This window comes from Heliconius melpomene, chromosome 15 (assembly GCF_056956725.1).
Source record: "Heliconius melpomene rosina isolate 202511_hmr_F chromosome 15, ASM5695672v1, whole genome shotgun sequence".
Taxonomy (NCBI): Eukaryota; Metazoa; Arthropoda; class Insecta; order Lepidoptera; family Nymphalidae; genus Heliconius; species Heliconius melpomene.
Genome location: NC_140403.1, coordinates 8,034,545 through 8,053,940, shown reverse-complemented (window position 1 = coordinate 8,053,940; position 19,396 = coordinate 8,034,545). Strand labels below are relative to the sequence as shown.

The 19,396-nt window shown below is 33.5% G+C and overlaps 1 protein-coding gene across 1 annotated transcript in view; it reads right to left on the bottom strand.

Moving 5' to 3' along the window:
- The window catches only part of wake (ankyrin repeat and fibronectin type III domain containing protein wide awake), a 163,315-nt gene that overhangs the window by 53,843 nt on the left and 90,076 nt on the right, over nt 1-19,396 (bottom strand). Inside the window, exons 4-5 of the mRNA XM_085198356.1 lie at nt 13,669-13,876; nt 6,775-6,915 (exon numbers count right to left, since the gene is read on the bottom strand). Of these exons, the coding sequence (XP_085054482.1) occupies nt 6,775-6,915; nt 13,669-13,876 (349 nt within the window). The remainder of the gene's footprint in view (nt 1-6,774; nt 6,916-13,668; nt 13,877-19,396) is intronic.

Genomic DNA, 19,396 nt, shown 5'->3' with positions numbered 1-19,396 from the left:
TGGCGACAATCTTGCAGCTCGCCGGATATTTAGGTCGACTGTGGTGTGGCATTCAGTGAGAATTTTCCGCACTCTCATCACAGAAATGTGGAAAATCAAGGCCAAAATTCTTAAGCTTAGTAGTATGTTTATAGTTGTAGGTTTGATTTCCAATGGAAGGAAAGATTTCAAAAATTAAAATATTTTTACATTCCCCAATTTGCTAAAAACATTTAGTTCATCAAAGCCTTGCTAAAAATCAAAATATTAAATCAGCTTCACGCTATATTCCGCACACAGCAGGGTAGGCAGAGAGTACCTAGTGTTAAGACACTCCGTTACTAGCTTTCTACCGAATCCTGGAGGCATTGCGTAACAGTTTCATTTATATTTCAAGTTTTCATGTCTCTTCAAAGCTAAAAGCGAGAGACAACTTACAACACGACATACCTACATTCAGTTATATCATCCATGGGATGATTTGGGAAACTCTTTGATATGAATTTACACTTTGGCACAAAAGGTTTCTTACGGTCTCATTCCAAATAGGACTTCCGATTTTTCTGCCGGCCTCTGGATTAAGATGAATGTTTTTGTTATTTTTCTTATCGGATTTTCATCGAGTTTTTGGTTTTTAATGGCTGACGCGTCGATTTTGAATTTGTTTACATTTATAAAATAAAAATCTTCAGGGGATGCAGCGTTGAGTTCCGCCGCTCATGGGGAAAGTGGGCAACGGCAAGTCTTAACACTTTCCAGGTTTCCTCTGGAAAGAAAAGAAAATCCTGGAAAGTATACGGGTTTACAGCGTGAAGCTGTTTTTTTTTTACTTCATACAGGCAGTTAAAATATACGGTCCGGCAATAAAACGTAGAGTTTCCTATTCGTAAAATATATCAAAGTCGTAGCTAGAACATTGGTTGGACGTATAAATCGTGAGGATTTCGGCGGCTGGCACTTTCAATTGCCTTACAAAATGGACGTTTGCAAGCTTTACGAAATTTTTTACCTCTTTCCAAATACATTTTGTGTTCGATGCAATTTTGAAATGTGATTTTTAGATAAGATTTTTATATAAGGTTTAATTTAGCAAAAGTTTCTTAGAATAGATAATAGAACCGTACTGCTTACAGTTATTCAAAACTGTAGAAGAATTTATTGTATTATAAAATATTAAGATTTTAATAATCAATGGAGTTCGATTCCCACTTGACACAATTAAATATTTAAAATTATATTTCTTTGCTTTGGTGTCACGGCAAAACGTGGCGTTTAGTTTTGCCACTTAAGCAGAAATGCCTCCAGAATTCTGTGAAAATAGGAAAGCGAAATGCCTTAACACTAGGCTCCCTCTGCCTACCCTGCTGGATCCCCATGCGAGATACAGCGTAAAGCTGAAAAAAAGTATGTATCATTTAAAACGTTCGCCTTTCCAGGCAGAAAAACTAGACACTCGTTTACCAGATACGCATCATCCCTTCAAAGTCATTAACTTTTGGAGTAACGACGCGATCCGTTATACTGAAAGAAACCTAACTCGCCCCAGAAATCTTTTTACCTACGCTACGTACGTCGTGATGGATTACGTTCCACATTTTTTCGTCCCATTTAGAATAACATGTAACGAAATTATATACCTTATATAATATGTATATATGAGTAATTTGTATATAATATTTTATAATACTTGTGTTTTGAAATGTTTTTAGTACTAAGTAACTTTAATTATATGAAACTAATCTATTAATTAAAACCGTAAATATGACTCGTTAAGTTTAAATTTGAAATCGTACTATAATAATTTATACATTTTTAAATAAATTCTACTATATTCTTTTTCTTCATGTTTAAGCTTTACGCTATATACCGTACGTGGTAAGGCAGGCATAAACAACACTACTTTCTCCGTTTTCCAGATACTGCGTGCTGAGTACCAAAATTTATCTCCGCCGGAAATGAAAACTATTCGTTTCCTCGAGTAACTCAACTCAGAGCCAGAAATGAATTATTTGCTTCCCCAAACGGGAACAGAACTCACGTCCATTACGTTTACACTCAGACTGTTCCATATAATATAATAATTTGCTCCAAAGTAGTTCCAGAAGTTCAACTGTCACCACCACCCACAAAGACCTGTATTATACAGATTATCTTGACAGAACAAAATTGTCATAAACAGACAGACATACATGCCGTAATTAAAATTAAATTCACGAAAATGTCATACGATTTTAAATTTAAATGCATGCTCATCGAACACGAATGTATATCGTAATTGCAGTTACAGGACTATGAAATTGAGGAAAAATATTGTTATATAAAATTGTATCTTATAGAGGATCTTATATTACTAATATTATAAATGTTGTCCTAATTGGAAGGAATAACTAATGAACGGGTTGAGATAAAAAAAACTCCATTCAACGTGACACTAGCGAAGTTATTTTGTGGTCAAGTGGCACGCTCGGAACGCCATAATAGAAAGAACAGAACAGAACAGAGATAAAAAAGTCAGCTTCACGCTTTATCTCGCACACGGTAGGGTAGGCAGAGAACATCGTGTTAAGACACTCAGTTCCCTATTTTCCGCTAAAGGCAATTGAGTTTTGAGTGTGCCCCTGTGCCACGACCTAGTCTAGTCTAATTCTAATTAATGATAATCATCTGACTTCCATTACAGTATCTCATTAAGGTATCATTAACTTTCCTCAGTACTAGACACGAGTACTGTGGTAGCAACATGACGCCGTCTAAAAGATTAAATGTTTCTAATGCCGCCATATTTGTTACTTTAACTTATTGCTTTTTAATTATTTCATGTAATTTTAAAATCTTGAGGTCGTCATGGTGTAGGGGCACTAGGGTGCACCTGTAACGCGACCTTTGTGGGTTGGATCCCCTACTCGCGGGGAATGAATTATTCTTTATTAATATTTTCATTTCATCGCTCTGCCTAAATGCAAAAGCCCGGTGTAGAGTTCCGCCACTCAACACACAATGCCTCGAGAAATTGGGGAACCTGTTAACCTGTTGCCTAACCTGTTTTCTAAATAAGTATTTTTCTTTCCTAAGTGTGGTATAATACTTTAAAAATGATATAAACAGGAATTTTATTTTTCTAAGTTCCAATAAAATCATATTATAATAAGCAATATTTTCTTTTATTTTTTATAAAAGTAAGTAAGCTAGAAAATTATCGATATCTTAAATAAAAACTCTTTGAGATGAAATACGACCACAACCAAAGCTTGCAGTAGCAATGTTAGTTAGACACGTCCCAATTGCGATAGCGGTTTTCTTATTCGAATGTAGATATTATACAACTGTATATAATGCCTAAATAGGTCATGAATTCAATTCTAGTATCACGAGACATTATGAAAAAAGTTTTTAAAAGTTATATTTTTCAACAGTTATAAATAAAATATAAAGATATATTTCAAAAACTGATACGAAAATAAACGAATGCCAATCAAAAGAGCTTTTTTGAATTTATAATTATAATTATCGATGACGGCACGTAGGAATAAAAATATATGAATATTGGCATAATAATAAAAAAAAGAATAAATTGAATAATCTTTTACGTTCAAGCTTCTCACTAAAGATTTACATACGAATAATTGAACAGAAATATCTGCCTGAGGCCTTCGAAGTTACATATGTATGGACAATAATTTTCTATTTCAATTCCGATTACGGACTCCCACGCTGTATTTTCAAATATCTTAGATATTATATCTCGAGTGTACTTGTATTTTCTTACATAAATCATTAAATTTTATAACTTACATAAATCATTAAATTTTATAATAATAATTTTACTCGGTGTCTAATGAATAAAATTCGAGAAAAATATAAACATAAAGAAATGTACTAAAAGAACAACTTACTGTTATTAATTTATTTTGTCCACGTTGTATCCGTTCATACCCATGCGCCCATGGTAGGCAAACAGAGGAAACCTAATGTTAATACATTCCGTTCCAAATTTTCGAGGCATTGATTGTTGAGTGACGGAACTAAACGCCACGACTTTGCCTTGGCAGGAAAAAGAAAACATCCCTTTTTAAATCATTTCATATCAACATGAACACATTAACATTATAGCAACGGTTGCCGCTTCGAGATAAAGGGCGCTATATATCTTTGTATCGACCCCATTGTGTCACCGTAACCCACACAATGCGGATAAACAACTTGTTTACCTACGAGTATACCTGCTTTATTGAAACTAAGAAAAAATCTGCTCACAATATATCCTATTGTCTTTTTTTATTGTATTATTGCTATTAATGGGTTAAATAGCATATTTTTTTAATGGGTAATTGTTCCAATGGGTACAAAGCTTCTCATGGGTAGAGGGGGAAGAGAACCCAGTGTTAAGGCACCTCTTTTCCGAATTCCGATCCGGATTCTGGAGAATAGGCATATTGAGTGAGTGGCGAAACACAACGCCGTGTTTTGCCTCGATATAGAGCGAGTAAATAAATATTGAATTATTTCATTTCTTCGAGTGGAAATCGAATCCACAATCTGTCACAGTCGTACGCTTGTAAATTGTTTTGTAACCTGTGTCGACTAAATACTATAAAATCTATTTCAATATTTTAAAAAAAACCTGGGGCAATGCCAAGAATAGTCAGCATTTTCTAATAAAACAATAAAAAAAAAACAAACTTTTAACAAACGTAACATATAATCAATCTGGTACGCAAACTACATTCACCAATTGACACTGAAAAAAAAGAAAAAATGTTTGCAAAAAAATTAGAATCGTTAACTCTCATGTAAATCGAACTCGATACTGCCGTGTCAATTAAAATAAAATTCTCTTGGATGTTGTTACAAGCAAAAAATACTTCGCATCGAAATTGGAACCTTGCAACTGGCGCAGCGGCATAATGGTGTTACTGTAACGCGACGGTTGTGGGTTCGATCCCCACTCGAGGAAGTGAAATATTTATTTACGTTTATATTTCCATTTCTTCGCTCTGGTGTCGAGGCAAATCACGGCGTTTAGTTCTGCCACTCAACACGCCATGCCACGCCATTCAGAATTCAGCAGAAAGTGGAAAACGGAGTATCTTAACACCAGGTTCCCTCTGCCTTACCTGCTGTGTGCGGGATACAGCGTGAAGCTGATGTTTTTTTTCTATTAAAACACTTCCGTTCACCACCTTCCATCAAAACCTGGAGTCATTGCGTGTTAAGTCTTTGGGAAAGCCTTTGGGAATCGAGCTCACAACCTTTCACGTTTACAGTCCTACACTTCTAGCCCTGAGCTATAATGGACCCAAATTAGTTATAATGAATTAAAAATACATACAAACAAATGTAAGAATTATGCCTAAAAGTTTTAAATATAATCCTACATCCACATCACCAGATGGTTGACTGGTGACACAGCTCAGGGCGTAGTAAACTAAATTTTCGCCTTGTTAGTTCAAATCAATTTAGCTTCGACATGAATTTCAATAATTGTATTATAACAAAGTTACTTATGCTAGTTAATTTAGTTGTTTTGCTTGACTAAACTAACTTTATAATCAAATAAATATAGGCTTTGAAGCAAATAATTTATTTCTAGTTGATTAATTAACCCTATTTTTAGTGGTTCAAAAATGCTCAAATATAGCCATTTTTATTTATATAGCCAGCCAAAAATATAGATTTGTTTCGAAAATAAAAAAGGAACTAATTTCGTTTCGCTCGTATTTTATTCGCAAAAATTGACTGAATTTTTGTGAGATAGACACAGAAAAAGCTGCCTTTTATTTTTTTTTTATATTCACACTGTTTCCTAACATATAATTGAGCAGGTAGATAACCTCACGTCAAGACACTACGTTCGCCGCTTTCTAACCGTTTTCGAAATATTGTGTGTTTTTTGTATTATCAGAGCGAAGAAATCATAAAATTCATTTCAAATGGAAATCGAACGTGCAACCGTAGCGCTTATAGTTAAGAGTCGTCTCCCTGAACCAGGATGGTTTACAAATGAAGTGGAGGATAAAGGAAAAGGCTATTAGGCTTTCGCTTACGAAGCAAAACGTAAAAGATGCAAAGAATAAAAATCCAACCAGCGCAGTATTATGTAATCTCATGTTATCAGCAGTTGCTCGTTTTAAAAATACTTTTCCTTTGAAAAAAATTATTGAATCTTATTATATTATTTAAAGATGTCAATTTTACTAAATATTTTTTGTAAGTAAGGCAGAGGAGGAGAGCTTACAGTTAAAATACTACATTGCCCACTTTCCGCCGAATACTGGAGGCATTGCTTTTTGAGTGGCTGAACTCAACTGAACTAAAATCGACACCAGAACGAAGATAATAAAAATATTAAATATTTAATTTAATCGATTGGGAATCGAAGCCACAACCTCTCGCGTTTACTGCCATATACTTGGGCCACGACTGGCATCACCTACATTTAAAATACCAATAAAATCCATCGTAAAAGCACCAGGTGCGCTGTTAACGTATCTTGACAAATTTCACCAAGTCGATAGTTCGGAGACGACATTTCGATTTATAAATACGATGCAAGGCACGCCTCGCTGGATTCACCTCTGCTATTCTGAATCACTGTCAAGTGCCAGCTAAAAGATATATACAGGGTGGCACTAAAAATGCAGGTATATGTGAAAACAGGATGTAAAAGAAAACTTTGGTTTAATTGAAATTTACTTTAAACTTTTTATATGTTATACCAGATAACCAAAACCAAAAAACAAATATTTTTGCATTTGCATTGACAAAAACTAACTACCAACTTAAAAACTCTCTTACCTTTCCCAACTCAGTCTTCGAGGAGTATCAGCACCAGTTTCTTCTGGAGTACCTCGAACACCTTGGGTTAGGAGCCTCGCCAGCCGTGATCCGGCGCTTGTGCTGCTCGTGCTTGATACTGACCCCCGTGGTGTTGGTACTCTAGAAGAAATACACAATTTGTTATGAAAGATGGAAGATATCATACACACTAGCAAATGTGATGTAAAGAGAATAAGATAAGAACTTACTATAATATAATAAATATAAATTATATTTTCCGGCGTTGAATTTTTTTAAGAGGCCGTCTTGGCACAGTGGAACGAGAAAACAGTTTTTAGTTTGATTCCCGATCTTTCAATAAATTATTTTCATTCCCTCGCTCTAGTAACAAGAGACATCGCGTTGCTTAGTTTCACTTGTCAACATTCAATGTCTTGGAAAATTGGGCGGTACGAGGGGAATGGAATGTCTTCGCACTAGGTTCCCTCTCAGTGACCAACAAGCATGAAGAACAATCAGTGCGAAAGCTAAAGAAATAACTGAAATATATAATATTATGTTAAAATATTGTACACATATTCCAGATAGCATATAAAAATATATGAAGACTTCTCATATAACATACTCATATGGAACAAAAGTTAAGAGCTTTCTTATTACGTGCACGTTTATTAGTACCTGACGTATGTATGTGGGTGTCATTTAGTTGAAATGCTCTTGCAACGGTGTCTTTTTTCTGTTCTACATAAAAGTAAGATAGAAAAAGAAAATGTCTAAGAAAAGTTTGAAAGTTAAGGTATATTTTTTTCATGTTCTTATTATACAACGAAATTTTAAAATTAACATCTAAGCACCAGTGTGACGAAGGGGTACAAACGTATGACTGTATGCGCGACGGTCGTGAGTTCGATTCTCACTCAGCAATAATTATATAATATTTTCATTTTGTCGGTCAGGTAATGCGTAGAGTTCCGCCACTCAAGCAATGCCTCAAAGAAAGTGGGGCACGGAAGTGTCTTAATGGGGATCGGAGTTTCTTATAAATAGGTTCCCAGGCTCCCTCTACCCTGCTAAATATTAAAAGCTTTAAAAAATTAAAAAATAAATCAGGTTAGGCAGAGGGGTCCTAGTGCTAAGACATTCCATTCCTTACTTTCCGCTTAATTCTGGAGGCATTGAGTGTTGAGTGGCGGAACTCAACGCCGCGCTTTGTCTCGACATCAGAGCGAAAAAATTAAAATATAAATTTTAAACAAACAATTTCACATTTCATATTAATCTCCTCGAGTGAAGATCGAACTCACAACCAGTCGCCTTTACAGTCACACACCTGTGCCCATGCACTACTGACCGCCCTCCTATTTTAAGCTTTACTATATCTATAATATCCTATACGGTGAAGGACAAGTGTCATTAAGGACGAGCTGCTGAAAACATAATTTAATTACCATACTAATTTTAAGCTGTCATGAGCATGCAGGCTCTCTAAGATGCTATTAATAATTCTAAATTGACTTTACCTGAGAGGGTGGTCGCTAGAAGTTAACAGCTTTAGTTATTTTAAGGTTAAACGTTTATACAGGTGTCGGCGTTAACTTCAGCCATGGCGGAAGTAAACGCCGTAAGAATAATTCTGCATACTGAAATTTCGTTTGCGTGGACTATAAAGCGTAGAAATACCATGTTTTCGTACATGTTCCTATAGGATTTTGGAAAGCCTTTTTTTTTCTATACATATATCTCTTAATAACGGATTTTTTTAATATTACGTTCATGTCTTTATATAGGACTCTTAAATTAAAATAGTTTACTGTAAAAATGTTATCTAGAATTTTTATTTCAAATTTTTAAATTTATCATAAACATTCATTTTTATCTTGCATAGACTCGTATGAAAGTAAACGCCAGAGTGTGCTCATTAAAAGTGTATATTTCACAAGTGGTGACATTTGAATGCTTTCGTTGTAGTTTTAAAAAAAAATTGTATGTAATAATTATTTTGTTCTTCTTTTCTTTACACTTACTGTGGCTGTAAACACAACTGGTAGTGGTTTCGATTAACAAGCAATGCCTTGAGAATTCGGCGGAAAGTGAAAAACGGAATGTATTAACACTCTGTTCACTCTACCTACCCTGCAGAATTCAATAATATTTTAAATTTTGACTTTAAGTTTTCATATGAGACGCAAATAGCATTAATATCCGGAATTGTCTAAAATTTGATTGCAAATTTCCTATGCAATAGTACTGAATTGATGAATTCTAGCGTGATGTAGAGCAGACCGCGTACATTTTAGACTATTAATTTAGGATTTCTATGACGACTGTCAGATGAAATTGATTTTACTTTTACTCGTATGAGGTTTTGATTTTTGAAAAGAATTTTATACAAATAACTTTCATGTGTAATAATATTTCCTATAATACCTATTAAAATATCAATATTATGAAACATTTTTTTAAAGTATGTATAATAAATAAAATAAATCACTTAAATAAAATTAAAATTATTTTTGGCTTATTTATATACACTAAATATACATTTTATTTATCAAAATTGAATTTGGCTTAAATAAGTATTTTTTACTGTACAACGAATCTATCTTAAATAGATGAAAAGTAGAACACAGTGTATTGTTATATAACATTCAAACATTCGCAAATATATGATAAAAAAGAATAAAAGAAAAAAAGAGAAGATAAAAAATATTTATTCTCTCCTCCTACATCCCTACTTTTAAGAATATTGAACGGATTTTGATAAAACCTTTTACATTTATATAGCGCACAGGCTATAATTTATATAAAAAAATTTGTAAAATTTGGCTATAATATAACAATAGCCACTAATATTTACCGAGAACAAGACTTCTAAATGATAAACATAACTTCAAATGCTAGAATAATATTATTTCTTTTCCCCACATTTATAGGGATCAAAAAAACACCAGCAAATTGGCTTCGTAAATCCTCATCCCTTACAAATGTCGATGTACAGGTATCAAATAAGAAAACGGTTAGCAGAATTCATGCCGTCTTTGAAATCTCATCCTGAAATTGCTTTTATGATATCACCTTGAGAATGCTGAGACTAAAATATCAGATTCTGTGAAATATATATAAAATATTTTTATTGTTTTGTTTTGGCAAATTTTCATTTATATTTATTTATCCCGTATGTAGAGAAGGCACAGAGAGCGTAATGTTCAGACACTCCCCTCTTCACGTTCTACTGTATTCCGTAGGCATTGCCAGTTGAGTGGCGGAACTGTGCACGTTAGTTTGCGTCAACATAAAAGCGAAAAAATGAAAATATTAAATACTAGCGGTCCGCCCGCGGCTTCGCCTGCGTGAACTAAGTTATTATTAATTTCTGTCTCCATGAGTACCTACGTCCTAGAAATAACCCCCGTGCAAAATTTGAAACTCCTAGCTCTGGTAGGTTCTGAGATTTCGTGATGAGTGAGTGAGTGACCTTTCGATTTTATATATATAGACTAGCGGCCCGCTCGCGGTTACACCCGCGTGAACTATGTTATTATTAATTTCTGTCTCCATGACTACGTCCTAGTGACATCTATGCAAAATTTGAGACTTCTAGCATTTGTAGTAACGAACTTTCATACAAACTTTCGTCCCCAAAAACAACCCCTTAGAAGTCGAATATTGTAAATTCCCGTCTTAGCGAGCACCTACGTCCTATAAGTCCTATGCAACCTACTCCTATGCAAAATTTGAGATTCCTAGCACTTGTAGTTTCTGAGATTTCGTGATGAGTGAGTGACCTTTCGATTTTATATATATAGATTTAATTTCCTCGATTGGGATTTGAACCAATAACCTGATACATTTACAGTCAGACACAGGTACTTATACGTGAAAGTACAAAACATATAATAGTTTATTATCGACAATATAAATATACAATATGGAAAACTTTTATATACTTTATATCGTCGTTGTTATATTCTCTTTGTATCAAACGAACATTTACCAAACAATAGCTAGCAGGTATAATATAAAAGTAATAAATGGTTATGATGAAAGCTGCTTACAGATTTAAAAACAGTTTCAATTTCAACTCAGGGGAATACAAAGGTATTCTCATTAATATTTGAGGTCGTTTTGGTGCAAGCGCATAAACGTGTTATTGTACTGTACGCGACGGTTATAGGTTCGATTCCCATTCGGTAGAATTAATTGTTATTTATTAATATTGAAAATATTAATTCTTCGTTCTGGTACCAAAGCAAAAGGCGGGACGTTGTATCCGCCATTGTACGCAATGACTTGTAAATTCAACGAAAAGCGAAAAACGGAGTATTTTAACTCTACCGTGCCAACTTTCCGCCGAAGATGGGTTAAATAATATAAATATTATTCTCTCTGCCTGTTCCGTTACATGCTGGGATATTATGAAGCTGAAAAAAAAAACATGAATACTGTATTTCTTTTTATAATGACAGAACGTTAAATATGTGCTCTTGTTCCGAAGGGTCCTTTCCAATCATTTTGAATGGTATTTGCTTTACAAACAAGAAAAATTTTACGAGAATTTCTAGTACAGCCATTAAAGATTGTGGCGTTTTATGGAAAAGACCGACATTCTTGATTTTATCATTCATTTATGGAGTAAGTTTCGCGTTTAGTTCATTAGTTAATGTTATTTTGCTAATAATAAAAGAGGTCGTTGAACTTTTATTGATATTTAGTTATAAGAAATTACTGTAAATATCTGTGACGAAATTCCTATATGTTTTTAAACGGTTTTATTTAGCTCACCCCGTTTGTTTATTTGTTTGTTTGGGTCAAATTTAGTAATTGAAATTTAACCCTCTTCCCGTTAACCGATTGATCTGAAATTTGGTATACGCCTTTGATTCTGGTGACAATACAATTATCCATATTCAATATTATTGTGAATCCAAGATGGCCGCCGCTACAAGATGGCGGACAACTTAGTTTTTTTCAATCCCATCAATATTGATATCAAATGAAAGGGCTTGTCAAGTAGAATTCAGTGGACTATACAAAATCAAAATCCAAGATAGCCGCCACTATAAGATGGCGGACAAGTTAGTTTTTTTCAATCCTATCAATACGGGTATCAAATGAAAGGGCTTGTCAAGCAGAATTCAGTGGACTATACAAAATCAAAATCCAAGATGGCCGCCGCTACAAGATGGCGGACAAGTTAGTTTTTTCGATCCCATCAATATGGGTATCAAATGAAAGGGCTTGTCAAGTAGAATTCAGTGCACTATACAAAATCAAAATCAAAGATGGCCACTGCTACAAAATGGCGGATAATGTAGTTTTCAATCCCATCAATATGGGTATCAAAATAAAGGGCTTGGTAAGTATAATACAGTATACTATACACAATTACAATATGAATCTCCCACCTAAGTCAAGATCTGGTATCCTGTCGAGGACTGTGTGGCTATAGGGTGCCTAAAAATGATACGTCGCTAGGGGTACCACCCAAGGTAAAAGGTAAAAGCGCGCCGAGAACTGTATGGCACTAGGTGGATAAAAATGATATGTCGTTAGCGTTTTCCCCTCAAGATTCAGGCACATCTTGTTGTACATAGCCTTGTCCCTCTATTGGACCTCTGGGGGGGTCGTTCGTAACATTCTCCATTAACCTTGCAATAATGAGACATCGAGCCTCATTTCAACGAATTGAATAGCATGAGAAATAAAAACTAAAAACTTAAAAATAAAAAAGTAAAAAAAAAAAATTTAAGTTAAACGGTTTTATATTGCAGATAAATGTACTAAAAGCTAAAAAATAATTTCATAGAAATTATGATTACTAAAATAAAATCGTGGGGACACTTGCTACTTACCACTAGGTGGGTGAAGTCTCACGCTATGTCTTTCAATTGTAGATATTGGACGTGCCCCACGATTAAATTTTAGTAATCATAATTTCTATGAAATTATTTTTTAGCTTTTAGTACATTTATCTGCAATATAAAACCGTTTAACTTAAATTTTTTTTTTTTACTTTTTACAACATTGGTCATTGGCCAGCTTTCATCCAGGCACAACATCTCTAGGTCTATTCATCCACACTAACTTTAATATTACTTAATTTTTATTACAATAAAAAAAACTGTTCAAAATTTCCTTATTTTAATGTAGAATGTTTACTTGACTTATGTCTGCTTCAGTATACTAATATAGAACTAAAGTAAATATTCCTGTAACTTCTGCATACTGGACGTTGGTTAAGCTCCAATTAGAATATGGTCTCTAGTGAATTAGATTGAAAGATTGCCAGGAATTTGACCGACGATAAAGTAAAATAAACCCAAAACACATGGGTAATACGGATCATTTATCTATCCATCCACATATATTGATAAGAAATAAAAAATATCATCAGAAAAATTAAGGTAGACTCAAACTTTGTCAAATATATATATTTCAAATTTCAATTTGGGATAGAATGAAATGTCTTCTTAGGATTTGTTTGTCTAACTTCGAATTTCAGAACATTTCGACAGTTTTAGCGATCAGCGACCTTGTGATGATGATATCAAACCAGCTTCACGCTGTATCCCCCACTTAGCAGGGTAGGCAGAGGGAACCCAGTGTCAAGACACATCCCGTTCCCCACTTTCTGCCGAATTCTGGAGGCATTGCGTGTTGGGACGCTTAGCCTCGACACCAGAGCGAAGATATGGACTGTTAGTACTGTCACATCTAATCCTAATTATATGAAAAAATATTTTTATGACTACGGAAAAATAACAAAGCTTTACGGTACTCCTCATATTAAATTTACTTATTAATCCTTAACAATCTAAGAAACAACAAACTTATAGCTTAATTAAGAGTGCCTAAGAAGTTTTTAAAAGGTCTTGTTAAAAAAAATGAAAAATCAATATATTAGTGGATTACCTTAAAACCAAGCTATCAGATCTCTCTTCACTCGCTATGCTCGACCTCGGTGAGTTTCCAAGTCGACTGCTAGCCGATTTCCGACGTAGTTCGTGAGGATCCTGGGGCTCCTCTTTGTTTATGAAGGAGAGCCGGGGCGCGTGCGCCTTTAGACCACATACTTTGTGGGTTGACACCCCACGGCATAGCAGCTGACTTTGTGTGATTTCTGAAAGTAAAAAAGAAATTACTACGGCTTTATAACAGAATCCACACAGGGTAGCCAGAGGGAACCTAGTGATAAGACACTCCATTCTCTATTTTCTGCTGAATTCTGAAAGCATTTCGTGTGTAGCGACGGAACTCAACGCCGCGCTTTGCCACCATACCAGAGCAATTACTTAATAATATTTTATTTACTGGCGTGGGAATCGAACACTCTGTCCATCGTAGGAATAGAGGGGGCCGGCAGTGCCCACCCTAGAATAGTCTTATTCCAGAAATTCCCATTCCAGAAATTTTAACAACAAAATTATTTCCCTGAAAACTAATAAAACCCTATCCAGATAATATCTGGACCATGTCCGTTCTCCACTTTCGGTAAGTCTATTTATTGTAAATATCCTATACAGGTGACGTGAATTTCCCAATATGAAAACCGAAGTAATATGAAAATTCTTTGTGAATTTTTCCCATTCCCGGCATGAGAGCTCGAGAAATATTTGAAGACTGCTCTTAAACAAAACTCCTTTATTGATGGGACTTCGCGCCGGTAATGAAGTGCCAATTTGTTTCCAATAACTTATACTTTTCTTTCATTTTCTTTTGGAAAAGGATTATATCTTTCATAAGAACTTCTATAATTTATGTGATTTGACTTTTTAAACTTGTTATAATTAACTAGCTTTTATCCGTGTAGACTGACACATAGGCTATTGTAAAATGTTAAAAAAATATAAATGTAACACTCAAATATGTCTGATTAATTCACGCTTTACCCCGCATTCTTAAAGTGAAAAAAAAAAATGTTAAACGTTTAGAGTCTAACGACATACATAGTAACGAATTTTGTATTTCAGGAAATAACTGTATATATACTTAAAAAGTATAAATATAAAATATTTTTTATTTTTCAAAAATATTTTACGCTTCTGGGTAGGTATATGCTATCACATTTACAGAAGAAGCAAAATACAAGTTAAATAAACAATTCAATCAATTTTCGGTACCCAATTGTAGATCCCACCTAGTTATTTCTCACTTTTCGGGTAAATGGGTCCAAATGTATCTCCAATTTTTAATCCTCCTATTTACACAGGGCTGAAAACAAACTATTGTGTTTCAAGAAAATGCTAGAGGCTGTTCATTAAGTTAATGAGTGAAAATGAAGTTCACGTTTCGCCAAGAACAAGTCGTGTTCAGAGTCGTAAATACCAGGTGCCGTATTTCAAGAATTCTCGCCATTTGCCGAAAGACATGAAGGATCTGGTAACGACCCTGTTACAATATATGACCGGGTAGAATGACGGTTTCCGATATCTAAGTATATTACTGTTTATTGGTAGCTATCAATGAAAGTCGGTAAAGTTTGAGGTTCTCTCTCTCTCTCTCTCTCTCTCTGCTCTCCCGGAAATGTATCGTTGATGATAATTATATTTTTCTTATATTTAATGGCTGATATCTTTAGATATGAATTATTTATTGATTGTATAATAAAATATGTCACCGTAAAGCAAAACAATTGAACAATATTATAGAAAATCTCTCGAACAAGTTTCTTAAAGTACGGCGCTGTTCAAATTGAAATATTGAACTTTAGTATGAGAAACTTTATAACTTATATATGGCAATTTAGAAATACTACACACCATTTTATTTCTACTTATTACTTTACAAAAGTTAAATAATGACAATTTTATATTAGCTTCACGCTGTGTACCGAACATAGCAGGGTAGGCAGAGGGGAATTGGGAATCTAGTGTTACACTTTGCTCCCATTAAGACACTTCTGTTTCCGACTTTCCACCTACATCTAGAGGCATCACCACTCGCATCGCCACTCAACATGCTATTGCAGTCATGCAATAGCATGTTGAGTGGCGGAACTCAACGCCGCGCTTTGCCTCGACACCAGAGCGAAGAAATGATAAAATAAATGTTAGTAAATATTTCATTTAATAAATTTATTCCATTTTCATTCAAATAAATGTTAGTAAATATTTCCTCGAGTGGGGATCGAACCCACAATCAGTCAATTTTACAGTCACACTTTGTGGTCCTGCGCCACGACTGGCCTCCAATTTTAAACAAATTTGATATAATTTAATTTTGAATTCAACTATCATAGTAATTATAATTTGTTTAAAAGGACGCCATCACTTTTTTTTCGTACTTGAGGTTAATGCTGTTAGCTCTACTGGCTTTTACAGCGAAATCGGGTAGATAGAGAAGAGGATATTTTGTCCCAGAAAAAATCAAAAGCACTACATGGCTGCTTGAGGATGTTGACGGCGGTAGGCCTCCGCGGCCTAGAGGAACAGATATCCTATCCTATATTTATATCCATCCTTATTATCATAATCCCCATCCTGTATCTTCCTGTTTTCCTACCTATAAAAAAACAGAAAAGAAAAGAAAATATTTTTAGTAACATTCATATTTTATTTTAAAGTAAAATATATTTAAAGACCGGAAGCTGTAGGAAATCCGTAACCATAATTTCATCAGCATTCGAGACTGACGCTATGTTCAGATATGTTAGGTCTTGCGAGATAATGCTATTAGTATGAGCTATAGATATTATATACATATATATTCGGGGATCTCTATGTGTATATTATTTAATAAGTGTTTCGTCTCTTTTGAATTAAATATATATATATTTTTTATAAACCTTATTTATGCACTTAAAAGTTTTTAATGTTTTTTTTAAATGTAGACGAGAAAAACCCTAGCGGGGTTAAAATTTTATACCTATTCTGGAAAAGTATTTAAACATGTCTTTATCTTTATCTGGCATAAATAATACTAGCAGTTATTATTTCATCAATTAGTATCTGCGGTTTCTAGGTAAAATGTTTGTGTCTCGCAAATTGAAATACGAGTTTATTCGTGAGTACTATACTCGTATAATAAAATATTCCTTTTTCTAAAATTCAGTTCAATTCGTTTTATTATATAGAGGTACCACAATTCTTAAATACTATACGTAAAATATGTTTGAGGCCGTACGCGACAGTTGTGAGTTCGATTTCCAATCAGGGGAATGTAATATTTAATATTTTCATATCCTCTTTCTAGTACAGGTAAAGCGCAGAGTTGAGTCCAACCACTCAAAATATACTTCGGAAGGTGAGTAACGGAAGCGTCTCAACACTGGGTTCCCTCTTCCTATCCTGCTGCTAAAATATTTTTTTTCACTGCTAATACATTAATTTCATAAATTTATTGTGAAATGCACCAAACTTTAACACCGCATAAGTAGCAAGAAATTTAATATTATGGAAAACTGATAACTATCTTCTCAGAGCTAGGTATTTGAGTTTGAAACTTACTGCGTTAGAAGTATTCGAGTGTTGAATGTAGACACTTCAACATCCTGTTAGAGGATTTTAGCATCGGATGTATTTTTCATGTTTTATTTTTGAAATTTACTTTTAAGTATATATCCATTTTGAAACATTCGCGAAAATAGAGAGTTTGAAACACTGACTTTACACATAGATTTGTTTGTGTATATTTTCGAGATATTCCTAGTGGTGGAACACTTGTCCTCTTGTTAATTAAACTTAGTACGCCATTCAATTTCTCCATCAATTTCTTTAAAATATATCATAGGTTTCCTTTGCCCACCTCATACACTGCGGTAGACGTAAAGATAACACTTAGACCCGTACTTATAATTCACGTTCAAGTCTGAAATCGATCTTGAGATGCTGTTATTTTCATAGATGTATAATTTATAAATGAAAAAGTCATCTCAAGAGCGATCTCAGACTTGAGAGCGGGTGAAAAATTCGGGCGTTAGTACACTATACTTGTATATTTCTTCATAATATCAAATTCTTTTTGGATTATTTAAATTTTCTTGTCTTGTATATTAAATAATAATCCTATATTAAATTCTATTCCTATATTAGATATCTATTGAATCCTAAATTATTGAATCCTCTAATAAAGAAAATTCCAATAGGCCGAGGTAAGGAATTTACACTTTTTATTCGACGTCCGAAATATCTGGATTTTGCTTTACGAACCTTCAAAGATAAATGAGTTCTCTTTTCTGTCTATAGCGATTTTGATCATGTTAATAACTTCTTTTGAGTTTTTAGTGTTTCGTGGAAAATGTTTATATTATAATAATTTATTCTAATGATTTTATAGAACTAAAAATTAACATAAGTTATTGTAGTATTTTATATAAAAGAACTATTTTAAAAGTAATTCTTTATCGTATTTTTAGGTTATAATTAAATTTTATGCACATTTAAATATTTATTTTACTATTTTTCTTTCAGCTTTACGCTGTATCTCGTACACGGTAGGGTAGGCAGAGGGAACCTAGTGTTTTACACTTTCCGTCGAATTGTAGGGGCATGTTGAGTGGCAGAACTTAAAGCCGCAAGTATGATTTTTTTATATGTCAAACATAATCATATAGCTGCCTTTTTATATGTATTAGATATATAATATATTCTTTCAATATAATATATATTATTATATACAATTTACACTGTTCACTGACTTTTTAAACTCCGGATGATTCTCTCCCCTTTAGATAGAAGTGATTGTTTACATGCGAATGGGCATTTGTGTGTTATATGTTTTTTTCCAAGCCGCTATATTTACACATTGATACACATCCAGAGAAGATTACTTGTATAGAAAAATTGCCTATGTTTTTATAAAATATATATTTAATTTAAAACTTATAAGTATTTCATTATTTAATATTAGTTATTTTAAAAATATATTCGTAAACAAGAAATAACATGTTAAAGTCCCGCAAAAAAAATATATAAAAAACCTATCTAAACACTACTATTTTCGCTATGAGGCCGGACGGATTGTGGGTTCTATTCCCACTAGAGGAAATGAAATTTTCTACTAACAAACTATTAAAATTTAACATTTTCATTTCCTCGTGTAACGAGACGAAGTGCGGTGTTGAGTTTCGTCACTCAACACGGAATGCGCAATAAAAAAAATGCTATTGAATAAATAAAATTAAATTAACCAATTTAAAAAAGAAAAGTAAAATCATTTCATTTGAAAGATATTATAGCCATTACGCCTGAGATTTGCTGTGCTCAGTGATTTTATAAGGGTTCTTTCGTCTTAAAATTAATAGACGTTTAAAACTTTATGACAGAATAGTTAAATCAGAAAGATAATAATTACTTTTTCTATAAAAGTGATATATTAGAGCATTTATATGAAATACTTGAATATTGTCGACTGTTTTCGTTACATTTTTTTTTTTAATATTTTTATATAATAAATTTTCTAGAAATATTAAATAACTTTTTTAGAAATATTAAGTAACCAACTTATTTTTCTGCAGTAAATATGTTAGGTTGAGATTTTTTCTAATATAGTACATATTAGTAGTAGATTGATACTCTTATCGCTTATTCGTTTTGCTTAATTATTTGCTTAAATTATTTATTTTATCGAGGTCTTCGTGGCGCAGTGGTACAAGCACGTGTAAACGCGACGGGCGTGAGTTCAATTCCCACTTGGGGAAGAT